This window comes from Mastigoproctus giganteus, chromosome 12 (genome assembly GCF_048544385.1).
Source record: "Mastigoproctus giganteus isolate SK-2022 chromosome 12, ASM4854438v1, whole genome shotgun sequence".
Taxonomy (NCBI): domain Eukaryota; kingdom Metazoa; phylum Arthropoda; class Arachnida; order Uropygi; family Thelyphonidae; genus Mastigoproctus; species Mastigoproctus giganteus.
Window position 1 is genome coordinate 67,680,020 of NC_143586.1, and position 26,249 is coordinate 67,706,268.

A 26,249-nucleotide genomic window follows, 5' to 3' on the forward strand; every position below is an offset into this window, starting at 1 on the left:
TTACTTACTTCCTTAGCCGCCTCCTTTAATATAACTGGATAGATCCCATACTCCCCAGGTGCCTTTCTTATGTTTAACTTCAACAATTTGAAGTTAAACATAAGAACTTTGCCCTCAGTTATTACAAAATCATTTAGCTCTCTGTCAGAGTTTAATAAGCTTCTGTCTTCCACTTCCCTACAGAATTCCTCATGTGTGAATGTAGATGCAAAATACTTGCTAAGTTTGTCAGCTATCTGAGCAGGATCATCAACAGTGAATCATCGATATCAAGAGGACCAATCTGATTCATCCCCTTCCTTCTAGAGTTTATATAAGTAAAGAAGTCCTTGATGTTTTTCTTTGTATTCTTCGCTAAAGATTTCTCGTAATCTGCGTTCGCTTGCCTAAACTCTTTTGTGACTCGATTAGAGACTAGCTTATATCTACCACAGACTTCTGTGTCACCTGATAATTTATATGCATCCCATGCATAAAATGACTATGTCCGCTTAGTCAACCTAAAGTAACTAATATTGTTTTTAATCGGATAACATCGCCCATTAGGAGAATCCATTATCCATTAAAAATTCAAGGCGCTGCTTTGATCCGTATCGGAACTATTTGGTTCCATAATCAGATAAAAAAAAATATCAGTTTCTTTAGGTTGACGTGGACAAATGTAGTCGTTTCTAAAGAGCCTAAGCTTAAGCGCTGTCGCTGGAGTGAAAACACCGTCCCCGGCAGTCGATTGATGCAGAGAAGTATCAATATTGAAACTATTTCAATTATTTTAAAATAAACTGCGTTGAAATAGCAACCCGCTTCTTAATTATATTGTAAAGTTATCTTTTTTAATGTAGTTGTGATATCTCCAGTTTGTATTAGTACATTAACAAAAATTTTTAGAGTACCCGAACTTTATCGTCTGAATCAGATTTTGGTTCACTGGCTACATTAAAAGGAAGAAACATGTTGCAATATTGTTACCATTACATTTTAAAATTACTCAACGTCTGCATGATCTGGTGAATTGTGGAGAATTAGCAGAGTTTTCTTGCATTTTCATATCTGTTAGAGGTACAGGTATTAAATGATTTATATCTTATCAAAATCTTGTTCTAAGTAAAATGTGTGTAAAATATGAATATGATGGAGTACATCTATGGAACAAGGAATAGTCTGGGAAGCTGATCTAGAATGCAACCGAGCCTCGTTATATTATTTTATATGGAAAATTTCAGAGATTTGCATTTTTGCCTTACGCGACCATATATAGGAAACATTTATCGTATGACTCGATACTATATCCGTATTATTAAAATTATTTCAATAAGATACAACAGTGCGTTTGCTCTGCGAGAAACCTTAAGGAAAAGAGTTGCATTTTCAAAAGTTGATAGCACAGAAAGTTTAAGTTTAATCAAGAATGCAAGCAAAATAGTCAGATTCAGGCTTCAGCGAGAGTAAGCGAAAGTCAGTTAAGACTTACGCGTACCTATAAAAACTTTTCAAAGAATTCTAGGAAAATCGAATTGAAATACAAGGTGCAATCAAAAGGTTCAGGGGGCTGACTTTATATCGTGAAATTGGGGCATCACAGCAATATGTGACTTGTCACAACATGTTCTGTGACTGTTCTAAAATAGTAATGCACGAATCATCACCTGTTTCTCTGTAGGCAGTCCGTGTACACATTGAATAAAAAGGTATTGTATGCATTCTGTCGCATTTTAAAATAAGTTATTTTACTGAGCAGCGAATCTACATCAAAGTTTTGTTTAAAATTACGGAAAACTGGAACAAAAACTCCATGAAATATAAGTAGCTTATGGAAAAGATGACATTTTCCATCTGAAGACTTTTTAGTGGCTTGCAAAAATTTAGAGGGCAGCTTACCCATCGAAGATGATCCTCTCTGTCTTGCTCTCCTTCAACAACCAATGATTCAATCACGTGTGTTCGTGATCTGATCAGAAGTGATCGACATTCTGCACAGTTTCTAATAAAACTGGCGTTTCTTACGGGATATGTTAATCAATTTTAACACAACATTTGAGAATGCGATGAGTGTCATCCAATTTTGTGCCTCGCATCCTCACTGATGTAATAGGCGCGTTCTCACATGTCAGGATCTTCATTGTTCATTAAGAACTTGTCCTACATGGTCAAACAGTTAAATAAGAATATTGCAAAACAGTTCCACGGCAATTACTTGATGCCATTTGGAGAAAACAGCTGGAAAAGTGAGCTTCAGTAAATTGGCGCTTGATCAGGACAACGCTTCTTGCACACTCGATACTTCCATTCAACAATTTATTGTGAATCATATTATCAGTGTGCCCTACTCACCGGATTTAACACCATCTGATTTTTTTTTTTACCATTCTTAAAACTCCCTTAACAAATTTTCAATGGCTGAGGACATTCCGAAAGCAACACAGGAACTGTCAGTAATTCCAAAACGAAGGCTATCAGCAATGCTTCCAGTAGTTTCAGAAGCATTGGAATCGGTGTATCAAGGTGACTTCGTCGAAGGAGATCCAACCGAATCGATAATAGCCTTCATTTGCCAAATATTGGTTCTGTCCCAGAACGTTTTGATTACATCTCGTATTAGATAAAACTATTGTGAACTTATGTGAACCCCTGCCTTGTAGCCGTGAAGGGAGTTGTATACAGCAACGTGCCTTCTGTATATATAATAAAGAGTTATATTTTACAATTTATCCTATATATTGTTTGATTATCTATACCAATGGTGGCCAATGTATAACTCTCTGTATAACTCAATGTATAACAATGAATAACTCAAGGGTCACTTTATTTTCATCATAATGGTCTGAGGACAGACCGCAATTTGAGGAGTTGGGTTGGGTCGTTAAAAAAGTTAACAGTAGTAATTCCTGCCTTTCTTTCGTTCTCTCCACGCCACTTATGTTTATAAAAGGCACGTTTTCTCTTGGGTGGGTATGTTGTTGGATGCTTTGAGTAGTTGCCATGCGTGATGAATATAAATGAAAAGACCACATCTGATAGATGGTGAAATCATGTTTAATTTTTTTTTCAAATGCATGGCTACACTGCTTAATAATTGTCTGCTTTGTGTAAAAAGAAACTCTCTTTAGAAAGAGGGAAATCGGTAAAATAAATAGATTGATAATGGCGCAATTAATGTTGCTTACAATAAAATAGTTGTAAATAAAATAGATGCTGCTCCCATCATGCATTTCCTATCTACGTAAGTAAAAAATCCATTATTGTATGAATAATGGATACGATGCCGAACACTACTGCACTGCATGATGGAAAGGGTGGCTAAATTAAATGAAAAAAAAAAAAAATAATAAATAAATAAAAATAACCTAAAGTTTATTTAACTAACCTAATAAACTGATGCCTAATTACTCTACGAAGCTAATTAATCTATTATACCGAAACGGCCGTGTGGGTAAATGCACACATTTCAAATACTCTTAAATAACAGCATACTTCTTAAGGAGAAGTGCTTTTATTTATTTAAAATGCATGTACAATACCGAGGCAATTCGTGGTGATTTGTTTCGCAATATAACATCGATGTTTTTCGTTAAGTACGTAATTTTTGCTATGTACTCAAATGAGAGGCCAACTAATGTACAGTAATATTTAAAAATAAATTAAATATTAAAAATTTAGTTGTTTATATTCTATACATTAGTGGAAACAGATCTGATTACAATACGCAATATAACAAAATATCACAAACTTAAATAATGTTTAATTAAAACTTTAAAAAAAATCAATAATAACGTTAAAAACGTAGTATATTAAGTGATGTTCTCGGTACAACTATACTTATGGGCTTTCTGTATTTACAATAAATAAATATTTATTTATTTATTGGAAATAAATAAATAAATAAATATTTATTTCCAATAAATAAATAAATGGTTCCCAATATTTTGCGACTGAAGTCACACTTGAAGAAAAACTCTGTGGAGTTTTTCCTAATTTCGCGACACACTTGGAAAAGGTCACGGCATACCACTGTAGCAGAGCACGCTGGGTGGGAACCACTACCATACAGAGATCGATGTAAATGACGTCCACCGAACCTCTCCCATATAGCTCAGAAGTAACGAATTGCCAGGAGGAGACCAATTTGGTCACCACCGACCCCACAGGGCGAACACTATCAAAACCTAAAATGGGGTTTATTTATTGGGATTATTTCCTTCGAATAACTGAAATAAATAACAAAAATTTTGGAGAAGTGTTTGGTAACGTTATTTCCCTTTAGTTGGAGCTAAAAACGACAGTAACGTGAAAAAAAAAAAAAAAAACTTTGAAAGAGCTATTCTCTTGCACAGCGGAAACTTAAGGCTAACTATCCCCACTGCGCACTCTGTTCATGTAAAGAAGGCATCCCCTAACATGAAGATACCAATCGAAGAATTTCAAAGTCCTGTTCAATCGAGAGCCAATATCAGGAAGAGAAGGGCGTATTGTGAGTTATTCCGGGTTTTTAAGTAAGCACAACATGCAAATCGGCCCTTGAACACACACAAACATTTATACGGATATATAGTCGGCACGATACATCGCCGTCTACAACTCGTTTGGAGAAGAGGAATTTCTAAAGTTCATTTCATTCGATGGTGTAGTTAGCCAATCTCAAGAGGAGGATTTCCTCGTGCAATATTCCGAGTTCTTCAGCCTACACAATAAGCAATTGGCTGGTAAAAACACACACACTGCTACAGACATACCTGTAATACGCTTACGGTTATGAGCGCATGCTTTGAGGGCCGTTAATACAAATATTTATTTATTTATTCAAGTAAAGGTTACATCCATCCCTAGACAGCAAAAAATTGCTAGGAGGGTAAATATAATTTTTTTTTTTTTTTTCTGTTTATACTCCGGGACGACCAAACGATCAGAGGAGTTTACAAGATACAAGAAACAGCACTGTATTCAGCAGTCACGGGCTTGAACCCCGGTCACTCAAGGCACGTGTACTTATGCACCAGCGCGCCTGACCACTAGGCTACGGCGGCATCAAATAAATTACAGCAGCTAAGACAAAATCCGAGATAAATGTTCTAAATAAATTCCAAATCCCTGGAAGCGGTGTGTGGGAGAGCCGGAAAGTTGTAGAAAGCTGTCCGGAACAGGAGGGGGAGCGCAGTTTGCCTTCACAGAAGCCTACAGAGAGCGAAGGAGACCTGAAACATCTAAAATTCCAACATTGCGTAGGTGTCCGCAAGGACTTTGGATCTGTAGATCGTCCACGCAAATCGCCTCGGGGTTAATATTTAGGTCGTTCAGGAGACTGATCGTGTTTTCTGGAAACATATGACTGAGAGAGCTGATTTGGTTGAGGGCTGGTCGGATCTCAGACGTTTAGTGATTATTTGTTCTTCTGTTATCTTTGGTATAAAGATAACAGATTTGGGTAGAATGATGAGCTTATCGATGATGGGAGCATCTAGTCTACCCGAAATAAGATTGGAGAGGGTAATTACATTGCGAGTAGTGATTATTTGTTTCCAGGGGTCATTCCATGCAGCGAATGCAGTATAGCCCTAGAGATAGTAAGGGGATGTCCTGAAAACCTGGATCGCAGCAGCGATCCAGGTCTTCAGGATTGAGGGATCGCAGCAGCGAATACTCAAGCCCCAAGAACTGCTGCAGGTAGGTTGGAGGAGCGGAGGACCAGATTTCCGACGCGTAGAGAGCCACGGGTACAACACAAGTTTGGACAAATCTAGATATTAGCTTCTTATTGCCGTAACCAACCAGTTCCTGTCGAGCAGACCAAAGGGCTGCGTAGAATTTTCCTTGCTTCCTTGAAGTGCTCCAGAAAAGACAGGTTCGAATCCCACACCAAACCGAGATCCCTGTGGGAGTTGACATGCTTTATTTGATGTCCATTTATAGAGACGTGCATTGGGATTATTCTTTTCCTGTTTGTGAAGGTCATCCGGGAAGATTTTTCGGCATTTAGCTCGAGTCCAATGTAATGCAGAAAGGTGTTCATCTTATTTATTTGTTTTATTGCAGCTCTTTGCACTGAGAGCGCTTGTTCTGGCTGATCCGAATGAATGAAGAGCTTCAAATCATCGGCGTAAGAGATCATGTTTTTGAAATTTGCCAGAAGAGATTTCAAAGCAGCTGCAAACAGTGCTGCTGACAAAATGCCACCTTGTGGAACCCCTCTGCAGACAGAAAAGGAACGGGAGAGACTGTTGTGCTCTACAAGGAGCCATCTTTCCTGCAAAATTTTATTGAGTACGGTGAGTAGGTTATCTGAGATCCTGAAGTAGTTCTTCAGAATGTTAAGTAAGGATGCGATGGAAATCCTGTCATAAGCAGATTTGACGTCCAGAAAAATTATGTCGAGCTGAGTTCGAGAATTCAAAGCCTCCTGTATGTGAAAGAGACTTTGAAGGAGATTGGTGGCAGTAGATCTTCCAGGGACCACAGTGTGAAGGTGGCGAAGTCTGTGATGGAAACAGTGCTCCATAAGTTGAGTAAGGATTGCCCTTTCAAAAACTTTAAGGAGCGAAGAGCCCACTGAGATAGAACGAAAATCCTTCGCAGTCTTTGGCCTCGAATTCTTCGGAATGGGTATGACGCAGTAGTGCATCCAAATCTGGGGCGCTGTCGAGGTTCGTAAAATTTCATTAAAGATATGTAAAAGAACATCTACAATGAAAACACAGGATAATTTAACGATATAAACAAGGGAAATCCATCAGGTCCGACAGTAGCTTTGTTCGGTAACTCGTTTATTACTTTCATCAGATTCTCCCTCGTGATGTTAAGCGTAGACAAGGGAGTCAAATCACGTAATGGGATGGAGACGGGAGGATTCGATTCTTTCTTTTATTCTCACCAAACGTATTACTGGCCCACTCAACGAAAAGGCTTTCATCCACCTTAATATCTTTGCAAATGGCCGCTTTGAGCAAACTAACCTATTAGCTATGTATCTATTGTTGGCGTGTCGCTTTTGCTTCAGGAAAAATGCTCGTTTCTTTTTAAAGATAATGAAATCACTTGTGGATCCAGTACTCTTCTATTTCCTAAAAGCACGTTGCTTATCCAGAAAAGCGGGCTTCAGATCTCTTGAGAACCATAGTTTTGTCCATTTAGAGATTCTGATGGTTTTTGAAGCTCCTTGAATTGCCATTGCCTTTAGGAGCGAAACTAGACCATTAGTGGCTTCTTCGATTGGTGGGGTGGAAAGTGCTGCCCAGTTGGTTGAGGTGAGAAAACTCATTATGATGTCTTGCCTGATGAAATTAACTGAGAAAATGGTTTTGGTTAGGACTTCATCATCCCTAGGATGCATCGACGGAAACGTAAAAGAAAGCGTGAGTGGTTTGTGGTCTGAATTAAAAGTGAAGGTCGGTATTGTGGGCGTCAAATCTGCAGTACGATGAAATACTAGGTCTAACGCTTGGTCGCCCCGTGTAGGCTGTGACTCAAGGAACCCCAATTCTAAATTTTCAATGAAGGTAATGAAGTCTCGCCTAGTTTCCGAGTGTCTTGGGGTGGGCATATTGAAGTTCCCTGTAAGAAAGGTAGGTTTATCAGAAGCAAGGTAGCTCGCAAGCCATGACTGCAGTTCATCCCCGGAGTCTTGCGTATGATCAGGTGGAAGATAAATTAGACAAATTTGGATCGGGTGATTTCCGCGTGTTACATTGGCACACAAAGTTTCAAAGCGATCAGAACTGCTGGACCTCAGGCAGGAGAGTGAAAAATTACGATGGTAAATAATCATAACGCCTTCCCCTCTTCTTCCCATACGATCATTGGTAACTGCATGATAAGATGAGTTTCTGAACAACGTGTCGCGCTGTTTATTGGATGACATCCAGGTCTCTGTAAGGAAAATAATCCCAAATTTCTCAAGGAACAAGAGTTATTGTAGGGAGTGGAGCTTATTGCAGATGCTCCTAACGTTTTGGGTAAAAATTGAGCACAGCCTGTCGGTTCCAATGTCCTCTGTTCCCTTTAGTTGCTAGCGACGGTTGCTGGGGGCAGAGATTCGAGAATTTTCCAGAAATTCCCTGACCCTTGAGCCGAGAGGTCATAAGTGAGGGTTAAGAATAGCATCTAAATCCGAGGGTGAACAAGCTACATCGAAAGATGCATAAGAAGGGTGTTTTGTATGCATTTTACGAACGCTGGTGTGCACTCCAGTCTTGCTTAAAATCAAATTCCAAACGTCTTGTGAGGCTGTATCAGGATCAAGCCTATTTACAAAAACATGCCCTAAACCAGGGTCGATTTGAGTTCCGAAGAGCCGTTACTCCCATGGATGAAGCCATCGCGTGCGGTTATAGCCACTTCTCTGTTGTCAGTGCAGGAAGTGGACATGACTTCGAAGTTGGGCATCAAGGAGGGTGTGGCATCGGTAGGAGCCACTTCATGAGGTGGTAAAGGGAGAGACCGGATGCTCCTGCTCATTGGAGGGAGGTTCACCTCCACACAATTCTGGGCTGTTTGTAGTAGATCCTCTTGATTGGTGAGCAATGGTGGCTGATTTGCTGTAGATTGAAGAGCAGCTGGCCGGGATGACACAGGATGAGGAGGAAGTGCTGCGACTTGAGCCCAGGTGCCGGCGAAGGGGTCCTTCAGAGGCATAAGGCCAGGTAACGCTTCAGTAGGGCGAGGCTGGCCGGAGGGAGCAGCGCTCCCATCGATTCTTCTGGTCTGGGAAGAATCGATAGTAGAAGGTCGTCGTATCGAAAGAGCATCCGGATGTTTGGCTGTGGCAGAAGGCTGCCTAGTACGGGAAACAGAAGAAGCCCTGGTAGGGGTAGCCATTGTTGACTGCATATTGTACATATCTTTATTGAAATCAGTAGTAATATGGTGTAACGCTGAGGACTGACACAATACCCATAACAGCAGTAATGTTAGGGGTTTAACATATCGTTATAAAGAATATACATTATAACCTCAAAAATTCGGAACTTTTTTGAATTTTGAATATTTCTCGGACGGTAGTCAACCATATAAGGGCAGAAAGAAAATAGGCAGGCTGGGTTTAAAAAAGAAAGCACCGCAGGTGCCAAATTTATACATTATGTTCCATTAATAATTTTCAAACACATACTTGTTTCTGTTTTACACATTTCCTAGATTGTAAAAGTATGTCATTGTTACTATTTATTTGTAACGTAAAATAATTCATTTTGCGAGATATTCAATACTATTTCACAGTACAGTAGTACGTATTTAGTTTTTAAAGCGATTCGACTGCTGAAGTCATATCGTGCTATTTATACCTCATATTAAAAATATTGGACAATCGCAACATACGTACGGGAGGCAGATTTCGAACCTGCTGGACTAATCTGGCAGTACGAATTAATATTTCGGTTTAAATGTTGGCGACTATAGTTCAGCGGAGAGTATATGGATCAGGGCTACTGTCTTATTTAACAACAAATTACTCCTGAATACTTAGTGGATAACATGCGTAAAACTGGAATTTTCAAAAATCCAGGACCCGAATATGAAGGATTTATGAGGTTCTGCTGTGCATATACAGTGGTGCTCAAAAAAATTGCATCACTCACAAATTCTGTGAAATTCGGAAATATATCATATGTGTTTTGTAATAGCATTACCATATTCCATTATCCGCCTCTAGCAAGCGCTCTTATATGAAGTCACGCGCCAGACATGATCGCATCACCCCACAGCAGTATAAATATGCCACGAGCCCAGTATTCTGTTGCAACGGCTAAGTTTTCACAATTAACACCATGTAGAAAAAGTGCTGATTCTGCTGCGTTGAATATGCAGTGGATATACTACGCATGAAAGAGTTAAAGGGATTCACTGTAGCATGTTTATTACGAAAAATATCACAAACTGGCAGTATGAATAGAAAGAAAGGAAGTGGAAGTCGGCGAATATCTTCTGCGGCGCAGGATAGATTTCTGGTCCATATGTGTATCCAAAACCGAAGATCCTCATTGACAGATCTCAAAACAATCTGGGAAGAGAGTAAAGGCAAGTACTGCTACAGCACGTGGCCCAAGCAAGAAAGCAATTTTTGACACAGAAAAAAAAAAAAAAAAAAAAAAAAAATGAAAGCCCAGCGTCTAAAGTGGGCAAAAGAGCATGCTAATTGGGTTTGAGGTTTAGTGGGAATGTGTTATTTTCTTTGATGAATCAAAATTCAACTTGCATGGTTCGCACAGCCAGCAGCAGCAGAATGTTAGACGAAGAAGAAGAAGAGAAGACTTTCATCCTGACTGTATTGTCTCCACAGTGAAACGTTTTTCACTTCAAATGATATGGGGCTGTATTTCACAGAGAAAAGTTGGTCATCTTAATTTGTGAATGGCACAGTTAATGCTGAGGTTTACAAGGACATTCTTGAGACAAAATCACTTCCCATAACATAATTAGAGATCACGATGTGGTTGTTGCCAATTAAAATTTTCAGAACGACTCTAATCCATGTCATAGAGTCAAAACCGTAAGTTTTGACTCTATGAACAGTAATATGATTCCATAGAACTATCATTAGATCAAGTGATGGCTCTCTTCTTAATTCCATAGCCTCAAAGCCTAAAGATGAATTTCCATATACAAATCGAAACACAACCAGTTTTATCTAGTATTGGGCTTTTTGGATATAATTGCATCAATTGATCCTTTTACTAATTTTTAAATAAATTTAAAAATTAGTAAATTTTTTTAATTTATAAAAGGTCGCACTCATGCTTAAATAAATATCATTTATTTTGCTGTCTTTACTATCCACAGATGTGAAAATGGTTGAAGGATAAATCAATTCGCACAATAACATGGCCTAGGAACAGCCCAAACCTCAGTCTAACTGAAACTTGTTGGAACAAAATATGTGTTTCAGTAATGCAAAAGAAATCAAAAACAATTTAGGGAGTTGCAGGAGACATTAATACTAGTTGTACCATGGGATTTCCCAGGAATACATTCATAACCTTATCTAGTTGACGCCATGACGATGTTCAGCAGTCATCAAAGCAAGGGGTGGGCCAATGAAATATTAGTGTGCACTTTGTGTTTTGTAGTCATATAGCTGCCTGTCGTCCTAGTAAGAGCAAAGTAATGAAAAAATCACTGCTTTCATAGAATTTTTGTTATTATATGAACGTAAGAACATGCTCTTATTTTTGGAGAAAAATATTTATTTCATTGTACTGTATATTTATCCATAAGGCATAAAAGTAAAATTTTCAGCAATTAATAGTTTCATCTGTGTATTGTTATTAATTATTTATGCTCTTTCAGCTATTTCTAAAAAAATATTAGATACCAGTAAAAGAACAATCAAGCTAAAAAATGAGATGCAACTTTTTTGTGCATTGTTGTATATATTTCTTCAGAAAGAAATCAATAAAAAATAATCCCAAATCGGTCGAAGTAATATTAATAATTAATATTATCACAAGAAAATCTGTTAGCTAATCTTGGAGTAATTCATGCACTGCTATTTCGACCTCTTCATCTGAGAAGTGATGTTGAAAAAGGGGGTCAACGCGATTTTTCATCATTCAAACAGAATCTGCTGGAATTTAACAGAAGGTAAAGTTGGACTCTGTATAAAAATCAATTCAATGTAGACATCATTACCTCAGCATATGGAAACGGCATTTTGCGAAAAAGTTTGGCTGCTGATCCTTTTGCGCTTGAAAATGACCTACAGATCTAGCTTAATCCTCATGGATGACTGCATCTGGAGCCGTCATATTGTAGGCCTACACTATCCATTTATGACTACACAAAATTTTCATTGTTTTGTGCATTTACAGTAACTTACGACGACTTTGGTTTCCATTTGACTCAGTGGCATAGTATTTATGGTCAGGCGCCACCGGCGGTTCCCCACATCTGTGCCGTATCTACTCTGTGATGGAATGCAGAACAACTGCAAAAGCGAGAAAAAAAGTGTCATGTCTGGTTTATGTAGTATTGTGTTTTGTTCTGTTGTTGTGTCTCAGGCTGCTTGGCCGCAGGGTCCCCAATGGGACCCTAGGTTGCCCGCCACCACCACTGGGAGGTGAGCCAGGCTGCCCATTATACTCTGGCTAGTCTCTGCCAGGGTCGCCTGAGTTTCCTGACTGAGGCCAAGTTAAAAATAAAAATAGTAATAATAATAAAAAAATTAAAATAATAATAATAATAAATAAATAAAACAAAATAAAAAATAATAAAAAATCATACAAAAATTGCATAAATTTATCAATGATACAAAATCTTCCCCGACTAGAACAATTTTAATTAACTTCGTGATTTCTAAATTTGCCAACGAAGTGATTCCAATATTAGCGGAGTATTAGCATAGACAAGATTGGAAAGCAATGTTACTGAAATTGATTTTAACGTCATTTATAAATTGTCTGTTTTAGTGATAGAAATGGTGAATCCTAAAGAAAGAACCTGGCTTAACAAAGTATCGAATTGTGCATGGACAGTTGGGATGTTCTTTCTACCTTTTATTGCCTATTTGACCAGAAACTGGATAGTTTACGGCTTTATAACGACTGCCACTTGCTTCATCTTCTTTTTCTACTGGATGTAAGTAATATACTTTCTTTTTAAAAAATATTTTTGGTTTAATTATAATTCATATTTAGATATACAAGAATACCTCTCCAATCGTGGATCTGAAAAAACGCCATTTTTATTTGGAAACCAAAATTTTAGTCCGCGCTTTTTAGATGCGTTAGCAAACATGCGTAAAGCGCCCGTTGTCTTCCCCATGTCCGTCCATCACAACCCGACTGCTAATGGATGGATTTTCATAACATTTTACATCTGGCTCTTTCAGAATGATTTGTAGAGCCTTCCCAAATTTCATTAAAATGGGACTAATACAAACAGGCAATTTGTATTAGTCCCTTTGTATTTTGTATTTATAATTTGTATTATTTCTTTATTTTTTTTTCATACATGTCATCCATTATCCATAAATGAATGAGCAATATGGCGGATGCGTAGAAAAGAAATGCCCCTTTTTTGCAAGGTACAGTTCCCTTTTTAGCATAAAATTAATGAAATGTCAAGTAAATATTATGATAACATACATATTTTTATTTCTTTTTATTACAAACAAAAGAGCGTACAAAAATGCTAAAATAAAATAATTACTTTATGTAATATAGTGTTATAGTAATTACTAATATAATTAGTATATTACTAATTTATTGGCACATCACTTCGGTCTGTGAAAAAGAGGTCGGTTAGGTCCACTCACTATTTTTCAGACACCTAGTAGAATTCATGCCACGACGTGCATGGGCAGTAATTCGGGATAACGGTACCCAATTTTTTGGCCAGTGAGTGTTTAATATTAGTTGCCATGCCCTACGCTGCTCAGGGAATTTAATACTTAATGTATGATGAAGTGGAGAACGTTAGCCCAGTGGTGTGCAATAAGTTACCAATCTTGGATGTAGTAAAATGCGCTCGGACCACTTATCTTTTGTAAGAAACCAACAATTAAAACATCCTGAGTTGAAATTTTTCGATTAAAACATACGTTGGATCAATGAAGAAGTGGTCATGCAAAGTTCAGTTATACTAATTCTTATGGGGGGTTCGAGTGCATAACGGAACTGAGAAAAAAAAGTATCTTCTTTATTTATTTAAGATATACGAGTGCATAATGTTCCCAGCTCTACAAGGTAAATAAAACAATCTTTTCCGTTTTTAGCATTTATTTGCATAAAATATCAAAATAAAGATTTGACGGAATAAGACGAGGAATCACTCTCAGAGACAATGAGCTTTTCAAGCGGACGTAATCAAATGAAAACCAGATTATATTAAAGGCAATAAAAAGGAATAATCTTTGTAGATTCGCCAAGGCAAGTGTTTTTCACTCTGTAGGTGGTGGCTGCCAGTGAGAAAGAGAAAAATGTGGGTGTTTAGCGAAATTTTTGATAAAGCAGAAAATTCGCATTAAAAATAAAATTAAATACAATGAGCGGTCACTTCATTGGATACACCTTAGGGTGTGTCCTTGAGGCAGTCACAGACATTCTCTCAGGTATGTCAAGCTGTGCTTGATATCTGGGAGTCTAAAACGGCGATGGAACTAACATTCGGGTGACACTCAACAGTAGTGGACCGAATTTCGGGAAGTCATGTCGTTCTGTAACAACCAAATCCTCTGCTTGCACCTTGACGATGGTGGAACTGTTAGTAACCATGGATATAACCCCCATCATGTGCCAGTCCTGAAATGCGGCAACTAGTATATCGGAGGTGAACACCCAGGTGCGAACCAAAGTAAGCAGGGGTCGAGGTGTGGTGTCGACACCACACAGAGGAATGCCGCGGCTCGGTGTTACGAGGCAATACTAGGTGGCATATGACTCTCATTAACAGGTAAAACACCAGCACTTTGCTTATTGGAGGATTGAAGTGGTGGAACCCATATTTTGTCTCCATCTAGAGCAAAGCTCCGGAAACCCCCACCACCACCATCATTTTTTTCATCATGCAGTATGAATGATGTCTTTTGAGGTTATGATGGATATCATGGTAAGATTCAATCTTCCTTACATTTCGAGGGTACAACTCTAAAACGGTGTTCGCAACCAGTCAGCTAATTAGTCCACAGGAGAGAACCTACTGACAAGTCTTTAGGAGGTTTCCGAATCAGCTAGTGTATAATCTCGCTGCCTCTACTGTGCCAGATAGTCACTGGAGTAGTGTGTGTGTGAGGGTCATTGGTCGGGCCACGTTACGTGACAAGGAGCTGGATATATTCTTGCCACGTGTATGCCATATCCAAAAAATGCCATTTCATTACTTTTCATACAGTATGTTCTCGCCACCGTTTCTTAGTACTGAATACATCATGAATTGTCAAAATAGCATAAATGTCTTAAAATAGCACAAACATCTGCGAAAAGATCGAAACCTCCGAAACACTTCCTAGTTCATTTCACAAATATACATGCTATCAGTTCTAATCTCAAAGATGTGCATTTCCACTAGGGTCTGCCAAAAAGGTCTGTCAGAAAAAGTATGTGGGTTAAGTGTAAAGTGTATTGATGTCTAACGGCACCAGGGGTTTCCCCCATCTCCGCGTTGCTTTCATTGTAGGTGTACCAGTTCACTGGGAAGGGCAGAGATTTAAAAGTGTGTGGATTTTGTATATGTGTAGTGTTGTGTATCGTTGTTCATCTGGCCGTTTAGCCGCAGAACCCCTACTGAGGCCCAACGTTGCCCACACTTGGCCTAGTGGAGGCAGACCAGGTACACAGAATGAAATTTTACTTTTTCAGGCCTTGCCACCTAGTTTCCTGAGATTTCAGTGACTAGGGCCTAAAAAAATAAAAAAAAAACCCTCGGTAGGGGTGAGCGCTTGAGGTTTATGCCGTTTAATTTGGACGAAGTTAAGTTTTTGCAGTTTGTGTGGGGTTATACGCTGGCGTATTAGGCAGAGTAGGGGGAGACTGAAGGCTGGGGGAAAAGAAAGAAGTATGGGGACGATAGAGAAGGCGACCCCAGGATTTTCAGAAAGGCAGCCCAGTGCCCCACCAGGAGAAGAATAAGGGTGGGGTTTTTTTCCCTCCCATTCCTCTTCAAAATTTTGCTTTTGTCTTCTTATTTCTTAGATATCTTTTTATTTATCAGGTCCACTTTACAGATTTTCTGCTTAAAATGATTTAGGTGGAGATGGGCTTTTGCCTGGGAACCACCCTGACACAGTATATATACACACACACACACCTTCCCGCTAGGGGGGAAAGGGAGTAAAGATACCAGGAAGGGGAGCCCGGTACAGATCGCCATCAGGCATTGACAGTTGAGAGCACGTGAGAGTCCAAGCGATCTGAACCGGATCTTCTTTGGTGATCTTTTTCAATATTCAATGTAGGAGTCAAATCCCAGTCGCAAGGTCATACATGAGGCAGTCTCGTCCTATGGTTGGTCATGTAACCTGTTCAGGTCGCCTAGTGTGCATGTAATGAGGATGCAGCCTTGGGTCCTGGTGATATCATTTTCTTAGTTCGTGCATTGGTCATTTGGTTTAGTCATCCAGCTAGTGGTCCAGTGCGAATAATATGCATCCAGTTCATGTCAAGTCCTGTGTCAGTTTGTCTCTGGTTCAGACGTAGGTCTTCCTGGTTGTCAGTTCCCTCGTGAACAAGGCTAAATGATGGTCATGTTCGTGGTTGTAGGTTATTTGGTACAGTTTTCTTGTGTATTCCAGTTTTCTCCAGTCCTAATTTTGAGTTTCATCATCAGCTTCCGGGTGCTGCGCAAAGGTGGTTTGGTATAAATGCTCGCCTTCTAGCAAAGAGTTTCTGTGCAAAGGTGGTAAGGGCTTTGTATTCATCTTCCGAGTCGAGAAGATGCTGTTCCATGTTCTTCGAGAAGTAGGTGATAGCAGTGGTGAGCATGCATCGCAGGTCCTCGTAGTGGTCACAATCATACATCAGATGTTGCCATGTCTCCTCGCGGCCAAAGAGGCAACGGGGATCCTCAGTGATTCGGAAGCTAGATAGTTTTGCATTAAATGGTCCATGCCCTGTGAGCAGGTGACGTAGAGCCCCGGTTGGAACCAACTCGGGGGCTTTGGAAAGACTCTGTTTACGCTCGGGAGGAACTGCTTGGTGATTTCCCCTTTAGTGGATTCTGTACACGGATCCTGCCATTCCTGTCGGAGGTGGTCGAGAAGTCTGGTTTTTTTAAGCTTCTTGTTGTTGACGAGATCCAACGTGAAGTTCAGGATAGTACACGGTATTTCTTTTGCCATATTATATGTCGGGGCGCATCTAATGATTTCCAAGTCCAGCGGGAGGACTCCGGTCAGAACCGTAGTGCGTGCGTGCTGACTGTGGAGACAGCTCGTGTGATTGTCAGAATTAGACCACTGGATATTGTCCAAGATGCTTCTATTTACCACTGTGGTTACCTTTTTGTACCGTACCAAACTGGTGAAGCATATGTGATGACCGGGATGAAGGTAGATTTGTAGTAGGGGGACAGGGTCCGCTTGTTTAGCCCTCAGTCCCTCCTGGTCACTCTTGCGACCAATGCAGAATATTTCCGTAACTTTTGTTTAATGTACTTTAGATGGGGCTGGAAATACAGATTTTTGTCAATGTTGATTCCGAGATATTTGATTTCTGTAGCAAGTTTTATTGTGGTGCCTTGCATTTTCACTTGCGGTGGTCTGGCAAGGTCGAGTCTGCCCTTCAGGAGTACCGAGCAGGTCTTACTTGGCGAAATCCGCAGGCAATGGATTGTAGCCCAGTTTTGCAAAATTCCTATTGCGTGGTTGGCTTTTTCTTTGATCTGCGCCCGCGAGTCAGCAGCAACAGTTAGTATCAAATTATCGGCGAAGGCCTGGGCGCCGACTTCGCCAATATCAAAGGCCAAGAATTAATCTAAAATCATATTCCATAACAGGGGTCCTAGGACAGATCCCTACGGGCACCCCCCTGTGGATTTGTCTGGTTAGCTTCCTATACGGTGCATATACTTCGATCATTCTCTGTGTTAAGTAACTCCTGATTGTGTTATACAAGTTTAGAGGCACTCCAGCCCGCCTAAGTCTCGCGAGGATGCTCGGCCAAACCCCACATACTTTTTCTGACAGAATCCCAATTATTGGTTGATTCAACCACTGCTCATCTTAGTTGTCCTAATTATTCGCTGAATTATTTTATTTGTGCATATGCTCGTTCTGATATTCCCTATCAGATACTTAGTAATTTGTAAACTATTCTTTTCGACCTTCTCTGGCTTAAAATCTCACTACCTCAATCCGGTAAATTCATCTGTTGCCTCTATCGTTCTCCAAACTCCACTAATCACTTGGAACTCTGATTTACTCTCTGTGAAACTTTACTTTCTCCAATACAACTTTCCGATCACTGAGGTAATTTTCCTTGGTTATTTTAATGTTTACAACTCCAGATAGCTTCTGTTTTACAGTCACAATGACCCAGATGGTTGAAATGCTGAAGCTTTTGAAATTACTAATGACCTCACACACATTGTTCATTTACCTACCAAAATACCAGACAATCTTAATTACACAGCCAAAATTCTTGATAACTATTATAATCAAAATTCTTGATTCTATTCTATAACTGTCTTTCCTCAATTTGAATCTATGCCCCCGCAGGGGGCATAGATTCAAATTGAGGAAAGACAGTTATAGAATAGATTTGCAGAAATTTGCTTTTAGCCAGCGGGTAGTTGATTGCTGGAACAGACTTCCATCTTTTGTTGTGGAAGTTGATAGCCTAAATAAATTTAGGGCTGAGCTGGACAGGCATTTGAAACGAAAGAGGGATTTTTTTTTTTTTTTTTTTTTTTTTTTTGGCTGATGCTGCATAAGCTTGCTTTCTTGCATCGTATGCCTCTACTAATGCATATGCTATTTTGATTGTGAACATGAATTCGTCTGTCTCTAATTACAACTTCTAAAATGATGGAATGCAGACGTAGGTCTGCATTCCATCATTGGTTTTACGGTGATTCAGAATCTCTGACAGAATAATTCCAGAGAATTCGCTACTCCCTCCGTATGATATGGCTAATTACAGTCCATATTCAAGAATCGTTTAAAAATTCTTCAAACTTCCGATGGAATGCGAACCGAGACCTCTCAAAAAAATCTAATAAATGACGAAACCATTATACTATTACTAAGAACTAAACGATTATGTGAAAATGGAGTAGCAAGTGAAAGAACTTAATTTTATAAATAAAATAAATATTAAATCTTTGAAAAGTAAATAAATTTATTATTGCAAAGAAACATAATTTACTTTTATCATTTATGTGCGATCAATTTTTCTGAAATTACTTAAAATTTATTTTACCGTGTGTGTGTGTGTGTGTGTGTTTATGACTGTTTGAACAATTTATTTTCTGTGTACAATTACAGCTTCTATCTGTCATGTTACATGTTTCAGGGTGTTACCTGAATCTCCTAGATGGCTTGTGAGCCTAGAGCGCTATAACGAAGCTGCAGTTATTTTGAATAAAATTGGTCAAGTCAACGGCAGATCAGCCCCAGACATCGGGGATATAGAGATGAAGCTAAAAGTAAGCTATCGGCTTTGACATTTCAAATATGTTTATGTTTTGTTTCTGTGAATTGTACTGTTAGATTAAGTAAGCGTTACATGCCATGAGGCGACAGTATATTGTAATTGCATGCATCTTCAGTCAGTTGGTTGTTTGATGGACGAAAAACTAGTTTTCGGAAGAAAAACCATGCAACCCTCGCCAGGAACCGACTAACTCATCCACATTGTGAAAAAAGTCCAAAATATTCCACGCTTCATTGACAGGATTCAAACTCAGTTCGTTTCTACACGATATGGGAGAACGGTGATTAATAAACCCTGTGCTACCACGAGGGGGACGCGAAGTGTGTAAACACTTTCCTTTTTCATACAGTACACTGAGAGAAGACCACATACCAGCAGTTGAAGTTCAAGAAAGAGCTGAATATTTACTACTCTAATATTTCTCTTCTTGCTTAACTTAAGACACTAGATTACTTTAGTCAAGGAAGTTTTAATATACATGGCGATAGTAGCTCTATCAGCTGGATTTCTCATCGGGTACAATTAGGACTGTGTCCTTAAGGTAACTTCTTCGACATCCACGTTTATACTAATTCCAAATTTCAAATTTTTTTAGAGAATATTTAAAACGAATTTTGGTTATAAAACGTAAAGAACACAATAAATACAACAACTGCATATAAAATATTTCGTTATCGAGTCAACTGAAAACTACAGAATACGAAATATAGCTAGAAATGAAAGAAAACTCCAGTTTCCTTTCGTTTATTTTATTGAGTTCCAGTATTTACACTTTTCAGTTGACTTCATAACATAATACTCCAAAGGGATTCAGACGTCTGTAAACAAATACCAGTTTAATTACTGGATGTAGGATCTCTCAATCTTACAGGATAATTAAACCAAACGTTGCTTACAGAACGTAAAGTCAAGTATTTCCATTTAATTTAATCAAATTTTAATCCATTATTAATCCACTTAATTTAATTTTAAATGTAATTTTCTTAGCCCTCGAAGAGAACGCTGTTACGGGGCATGCAGTGTGATGTGTGATCATTACCATTAATACCCGGATAACCCTCCGTTGACAGTTGGTCGCGGTCTACCCAAGCACTAAGTGTCCGAACTATAAAGATGATCGTAGGCCTTCGAGTAGACAGCAGTATAATTGCAAATGCAAGATGCAGCTATCGACGGAATTAAAAGACTTTCAGCGTGGAATGATAATAGGGTGCCACATAAGCACGTCATATTTCAACGGCACTGGAAACGACGATTAATGTGATGTGAAAATCGAAAAGAACTGGTGCTGAAACCGTCACGAAAAGAATCCGGAAAACTTCCGACGCCGACGGAACTTAACAGCAAAGAATCATCTGCTCGGAACGCATGTCGACGTTGTCAGTACACATACACAGGCCTGAGTGAGACCACTGGGACACATGTAAGTATCAGTACAGTGCTCAGGACGCTCAATGCTATGGGCTACCACAGTCGTGCAGCGGCCAAACGCCACTAATCATCCCAACTAATGGCAGACGCCGTCTAGCCTGCTGTAAGGCCTGCCGTTCTCGGTCTGAATTCCAATGGCAAGCTGTACTTTTAGGCAGCGTATTGGTCTGGGGCTGTTTGTCATTGTTTGGCCTACAACCATTGGTTGTTCTGGACAATAATACGCTTTTTTACTTTTTGTACTCCGATATGCTGCCATAACCTAGGTTGTGGCAGCATATAGGAGTACAAAACTCCAGTCATACTGCTCGCACTGTAAGGATCGTCGGGTGCGTTTGAGGAGAGACTGCCAATAAAACAAAGCTTAATTGGTCGCCGCTTTAAAGGCCGAATGGTGGAAAATATCAGAGTATCTTTATACAAAAACTGATGGAGAGTGTTCCACGAAGACTATATGCTGTCATAAAGGCTAAAAGTTCAGCACACGTAATTATTAGTGGACCTATAAATAAAGGTTATTTGTCGATATGCAGGTGCCCTGATATTAATAGTATGGTAGGGAGATTGCGCCTGTTCAGAGGCAAGTTCTTATAATTATACAGAAGAGTACTGTAATCTGGAATAACTCACAAGTTAAAACCATACACTGCCACCTGAGATTAGTCAACTACAGTTACAAGTGAACAAAAATTTAAGAAATGCTTCCAGTAGACGACGGAGTTCAATTTATTTTATCTTTTTTTGAAGGAAATCTTCATTTTATATCAGTAACAATAAACAAAAAAAAAAAAAAAAAAATCACTGATCCAGCAAAAACATGATGTGTCAAACTGTCAAAATGTGGTTGTGGTAAAATTTTGCGTCGAAACTGAGGGACGAGATCCTCATTATAATCACGATGGCAATTAATAGCTTCATCAAGAATAAGCTTGCAAAATAAACAATTTTACCATTCAAATGCAAATCAAAAAAAGAGTGCCTGGAAAACCTCCATAGGAGTCAAATTTGGTGTTGATTTAGTGATATCAACTCATAAGAATTTTTATAGTTTCCATTTTTCCTGTTACTTTTTAATATCTGTATTACATACATACAAAGCCATAATACAAATATATAAACACACAGAGCCATATTTCTCCTTGTGAGAGAAACACAGACACAAACATGGGCTTATATTTATGAAAACTTCATTGCTTTGCATTTTTGGAGGAGCAATGACGAGTGTAGGGATACATATCTGATTATGGTCTCTTTGTATATTATCACTCCTTGGTTTAAATTCATTTCGAATGAAGGTATCTATTCCTTTCACCTTAGCAAAGGATCAAGGCTGTATATTGCGAGAAGGTATATACGTAATGAATTAATTAACACTCCCAATGTGAATGTGTCCGTTGATATCGAGGTTCTTTTTATAACATAACTATATTTTAAAATTGCAATTCATTTAGGGCAGTAACATTGAACATATACAACGTTACTGAGTGATCATAGCACCCTCTTGCAGCGTTCTGCACTGCCCTGGCCTAATAATAGATTTCACAACACAGTTTTAACAAGAACAGAAAGGTTATAGAGAAGAATTGCAAAATTTTACTGCCTGTGCTTTGTTTGCATTACTCATGACATTTTTACTCTTTTTGAGTTTCATATACACATTATCACCTACATGACATATATATCTATCAACTACGTGACATACATGTTTATCATTGAAATCTTTGAGATTTCACATAAAAAAAAAGGTTTTTGCAGGTGTGAGATTTCACACCTGCAAAAAAAATTCTGTCGACTCCGGTGGATGCTTAAGCAACAACTTATTCATGTCCATAACCAGGACGTTGGGTGCAGGTATATTAAGACATGTGTCTATCTGGTCATTCTTTATGGAGCAGAAGTCTGGACCTCAACTGCAGCAAAGCATCTGAGACGGATTTTTGCAGGCGAATTTTGGCTGTTGAAGTGGGCCATATGGAAATTTCGGCTTTCCCCTGCACCAAGGACCATCCAGATGGCAGCAGCTCTAAACATCAGACGTCTTCCTGCCATTATCCATGAGAGAAGACTCGTATTTGCTGTAAAAATGATGGTTGGCATTATTTCGGACCCAGACTTCTGGGCTAACTGCGGTTGGAGGATCCCAGTCCCCAGCCTTCGGGCCAATCCAGTCCTTCAGGCCACCCCAAACCGGTTAAAGTTATCCGATCGGTTCTTACCCGTGGAAATGCTGCAGTACATATACCCCTTGGATGGCGACCTCTACAAGTTCGCATTGGATAAAAAATACAGGCAGAACTTACTCCAACCACTTCCTTCTCAGGACCACGTCACAGGACATTAGAACCTGCTCCCAAGGACCTGTCCATCACTCCCATGGATCCCTCACTACATTGTTCCAACTTTCTGCGCCTGCTCAGATGACTCCAGCACTGTAAAAGGACTGCTCCCTGGAGAATAATTTAACATGATAACATGCTTTTATGTATATATGTTCATATGTAAATTTTTCATTTGCTTTCTTACACTTGTATAATTAGTAATAATATTTTTTCCCTCCTATCTCATCCTTGTTTATTACATTGTATTAGCCTTTGTAACCTTGTACTGTATTAGCCTTTACTGTAAACCCCTGGCTTGTAGCCGTGAAGGGTATTGTGTACGGCATGTGCGTTTTGTATGCAATAAAGAGAGTTCTTCTTCTACAGGGTGTCTCAAAAATATCGGTACAAACATTTAGGGGAGGTAGGTAACATCTAAAGGAATGTGAATCGCATAGGAACCCATAACCGGAAACGTCACCGTAAGTCGGTACACGGCGCTGTTCATCAGTTCACGAGAAGGAAAATTTCTGGTTTACTCATTCAAGCGGTAGTCGCCGCACGAAGAGCATGCATCGATATACGAACTATGAGCTGGCAGACATGCACCTAGTGTGTGATTAGCAGAGGGACCCACACGGTGTGGGCCCCCATGAGGCACAACATCGCTTTGCAATAAAATGTGTGGGCAGGTATGGTCGGTGACTGCTTAGTCGGCTCATACCTGTTACCATCCCGCATGAACTCCGCTAAATATCGGATCTTTCTTGAACAAGTTCTACCAGGGTTACTTGACGATGTTCCAGCAAATGTGAGACGCAACATTTGTTTTCAACATGACGGGGCGCCTGCCCATTATGGAAGGTGTGTTCGCGACCATTTGAACAGGCGTTTTGGGCGTCGATGGATTGGCCGTGGTGAACCCGTTGCCTGGCCCCCACGCTCACCTGATTTATCGAGCCTTGATTTATTTCGGTGGGGCCCCTCAAATCTATCGTGTATGAATCGCCTGTGGAGACGGAAATGGATCTAGTGGCGAGACTCGTCTGCGCTGCTGCTGCTACTGTCAAAGAAACTCCAGGTGTGTTCGACCGTGTCCGCCAATCCATGCTGCGTCGGTGTCACGCATGCATCGCGTCTCATGGTGGAACCTTCGAGCATCTGTTGTAACATCATGAAATGCATCCATCTCATACTCCATTGTTAACATTATGTGAAATAAATGTTTGCCACTAATTACTGTCTTGTGTCATTTCTGCTTCTTGTGCCTCTGCTACTACTTTCCTGTGACGTTTCCGGTTATGGGTTCCTATGCGATTCACATTCCTTTAAATGTTACCTACCTCCCCTAAACGTTTGTACCAATATTTTTGAGACACCCTGTATAAGCGATGATATCTTTATTGATCACCATTACAATGCATTATTTCGCGGCCATGCTGATCAGGTGATTTACAAGAAAGGAATCGACACCGGCGTGAAACAAGGATCTTTAAAAGTTAATGGGTCCACTTGTTTGGCATTCGCTACCTAACTGGTGTTAGAAAAATATTGCAATTAATAAAATTAAATAGGCTGCAACTTTATTAATTTATCATATCCTCTTAAAGCTTAATAATTATACCTCATTTTCAATACAATACAGTGGAAACATCTAAGAAAAAAAAGAAAGACTGTTGAGGGAAAGGCACGGTTGGGAATTATTCTTCTTATCTCAAATAAGTGCTGCAGAGAATAAGCTAACCACCATTTTTACTCAGTACATTAGCCATTTTCAGGAATGTTAACATATATGCGTGATGCGCCTATTGTCTTCACTATGCTCGTCCATATGTAATAACTTAAGTTTCTAGTGGATGGATTTTCACGAAATTTTATATTTAGACCTTTTTAAAAAGATTTTTCGAGCCATCCCATTCATTAAAATCGAACTAATAGATATCCGATAATTATTATTTCTTTAACCGTCGACGCGCATTAATCGATTTTCATGAATTTTTCGTTCGGCACATCGTGCTGTTAGAACGATTTGTCGAGTTCTTCCAAATTTAATTAAAATTGGTCCAATAGAAATCCAAATTATTTATTTATTTATTTTTCGTACATATCACATAGGCTATCCCTATACCGTATGATGCAGATGAAGCACTGGATATTATGTTTGTTGCCATGCGTAAAATGTTCTCGGTTTACGCACAAAGGCCGTTATTTTTTTACTAATTTTTTGTTATAAATTATGAATTATTATTTACTAGCGCGCCTGAAATGTAACACTCTGTGTATATTAACTAACTTCTTAATTTATTTATGTTGGCATAGGTGGAACTGAAGGAGAGGAGATGGCACCGGAGTGTGTTCTCATCCCATTGTTCAACCCAGAAATACAGAAGTAAAAATTTCACAAGCCTAAATTATATGGCCATTCATCCGCAATGGTCCTCCTACTTTGCAACTGAAACGCCTTCAATTATACTTGGCAGGCTGTAACAAAATGAATGAAGTTAGCAACAGATGATCTACTCCTTAAAACCTGGCCCTCGTGGGCAGCACAGTTGGTATAAGTACCATCCTTCCCACACTAAGGAGAAAAAATCTAAGTTCGAATCCCAGCAATGACGCGAAGAATTTTTATGGGCTATTTTTCACAACGTGGATGAATTAGTTGGTATCAGGCGAGGGTAGCACGGTTTTTACTCCCGGAAACTCGAATTTTTCGTCCAGCCACAGAACCTACCACAGAACACACGAAATTTACAGCCATATACGGTGCAATATGGACTAAGTTGCTGCTGCGCTTAAAATCCTACAACAAAACTGAATATTTCACTCGGAGGAATCACATATAAAGCGTGATCTCGCACACATATCCAGGTGTTTTATTTGATAACCAGCTGTCATTAAACACCAAGCTGATAAAAGAAATACTAAATTTTTTCCAGGTTCATTGCATCTCAAAGCAGCTATTATCACATCAAAGTTGTTAACTTTTAACTTGCAAAAATAAAACTGGAGATCAGACATTTGTGAGCAGGAGGAAAACAGGGAATTGTTCAGAAAAAATAGGTTTTTTTAATTCCACACTGCACTACAAATTAAATTTCACTGGCAAAATACACATTTTATATTAAAATAGCTATAGGAGATTGTTTACCAGTGCAATATGATTTTAAACGTTAGCTTACCTAACATTTATCTATCTATGGATTTCTGTTTGGATATTCTATTAGACATCGACAGATTTTGATTGCTTCAAGAAAGAAACTGTTGCGGACTTTGCTCTCTTTAGTAATGCTGAATCAAAGTTTTGTTTATAGCAACGACATTTACTGTTCAGATTTGGATGTCGAGTACATTCCCAGAGCTTCTCCAAAAAGGGAAAAACTGAATTCAATTTTCTTTTCACCTGGTTAAATATTCTCTCAAACGGAGC

The 26,249-nt window shown here is 39.1% G+C and overlaps 1 protein-coding gene across 1 annotated transcript in view; it reads left to right on the forward strand.

The window, feature by feature from the left end:
- LOC150077151 (beta-alanine transporter-like) overlaps nucleotides 1-26,249 on the forward strand; it is an 80,497-nt gene that overhangs the window by 39,694 nt on the left and 14,554 nt on the right. Inside the window, exons 4-5 of the mRNA XM_090386211.1 lie at nucleotides 12,390-12,558; nucleotides 18,930-19,062. Of these exons, the coding sequence (XP_090242337.1) occupies nucleotides 12,390-12,558; nucleotides 18,930-19,062 (302 nt within the window). The remainder of the gene's footprint in view (nucleotides 1-12,389; nucleotides 12,559-18,929; nucleotides 19,063-26,249) is intronic.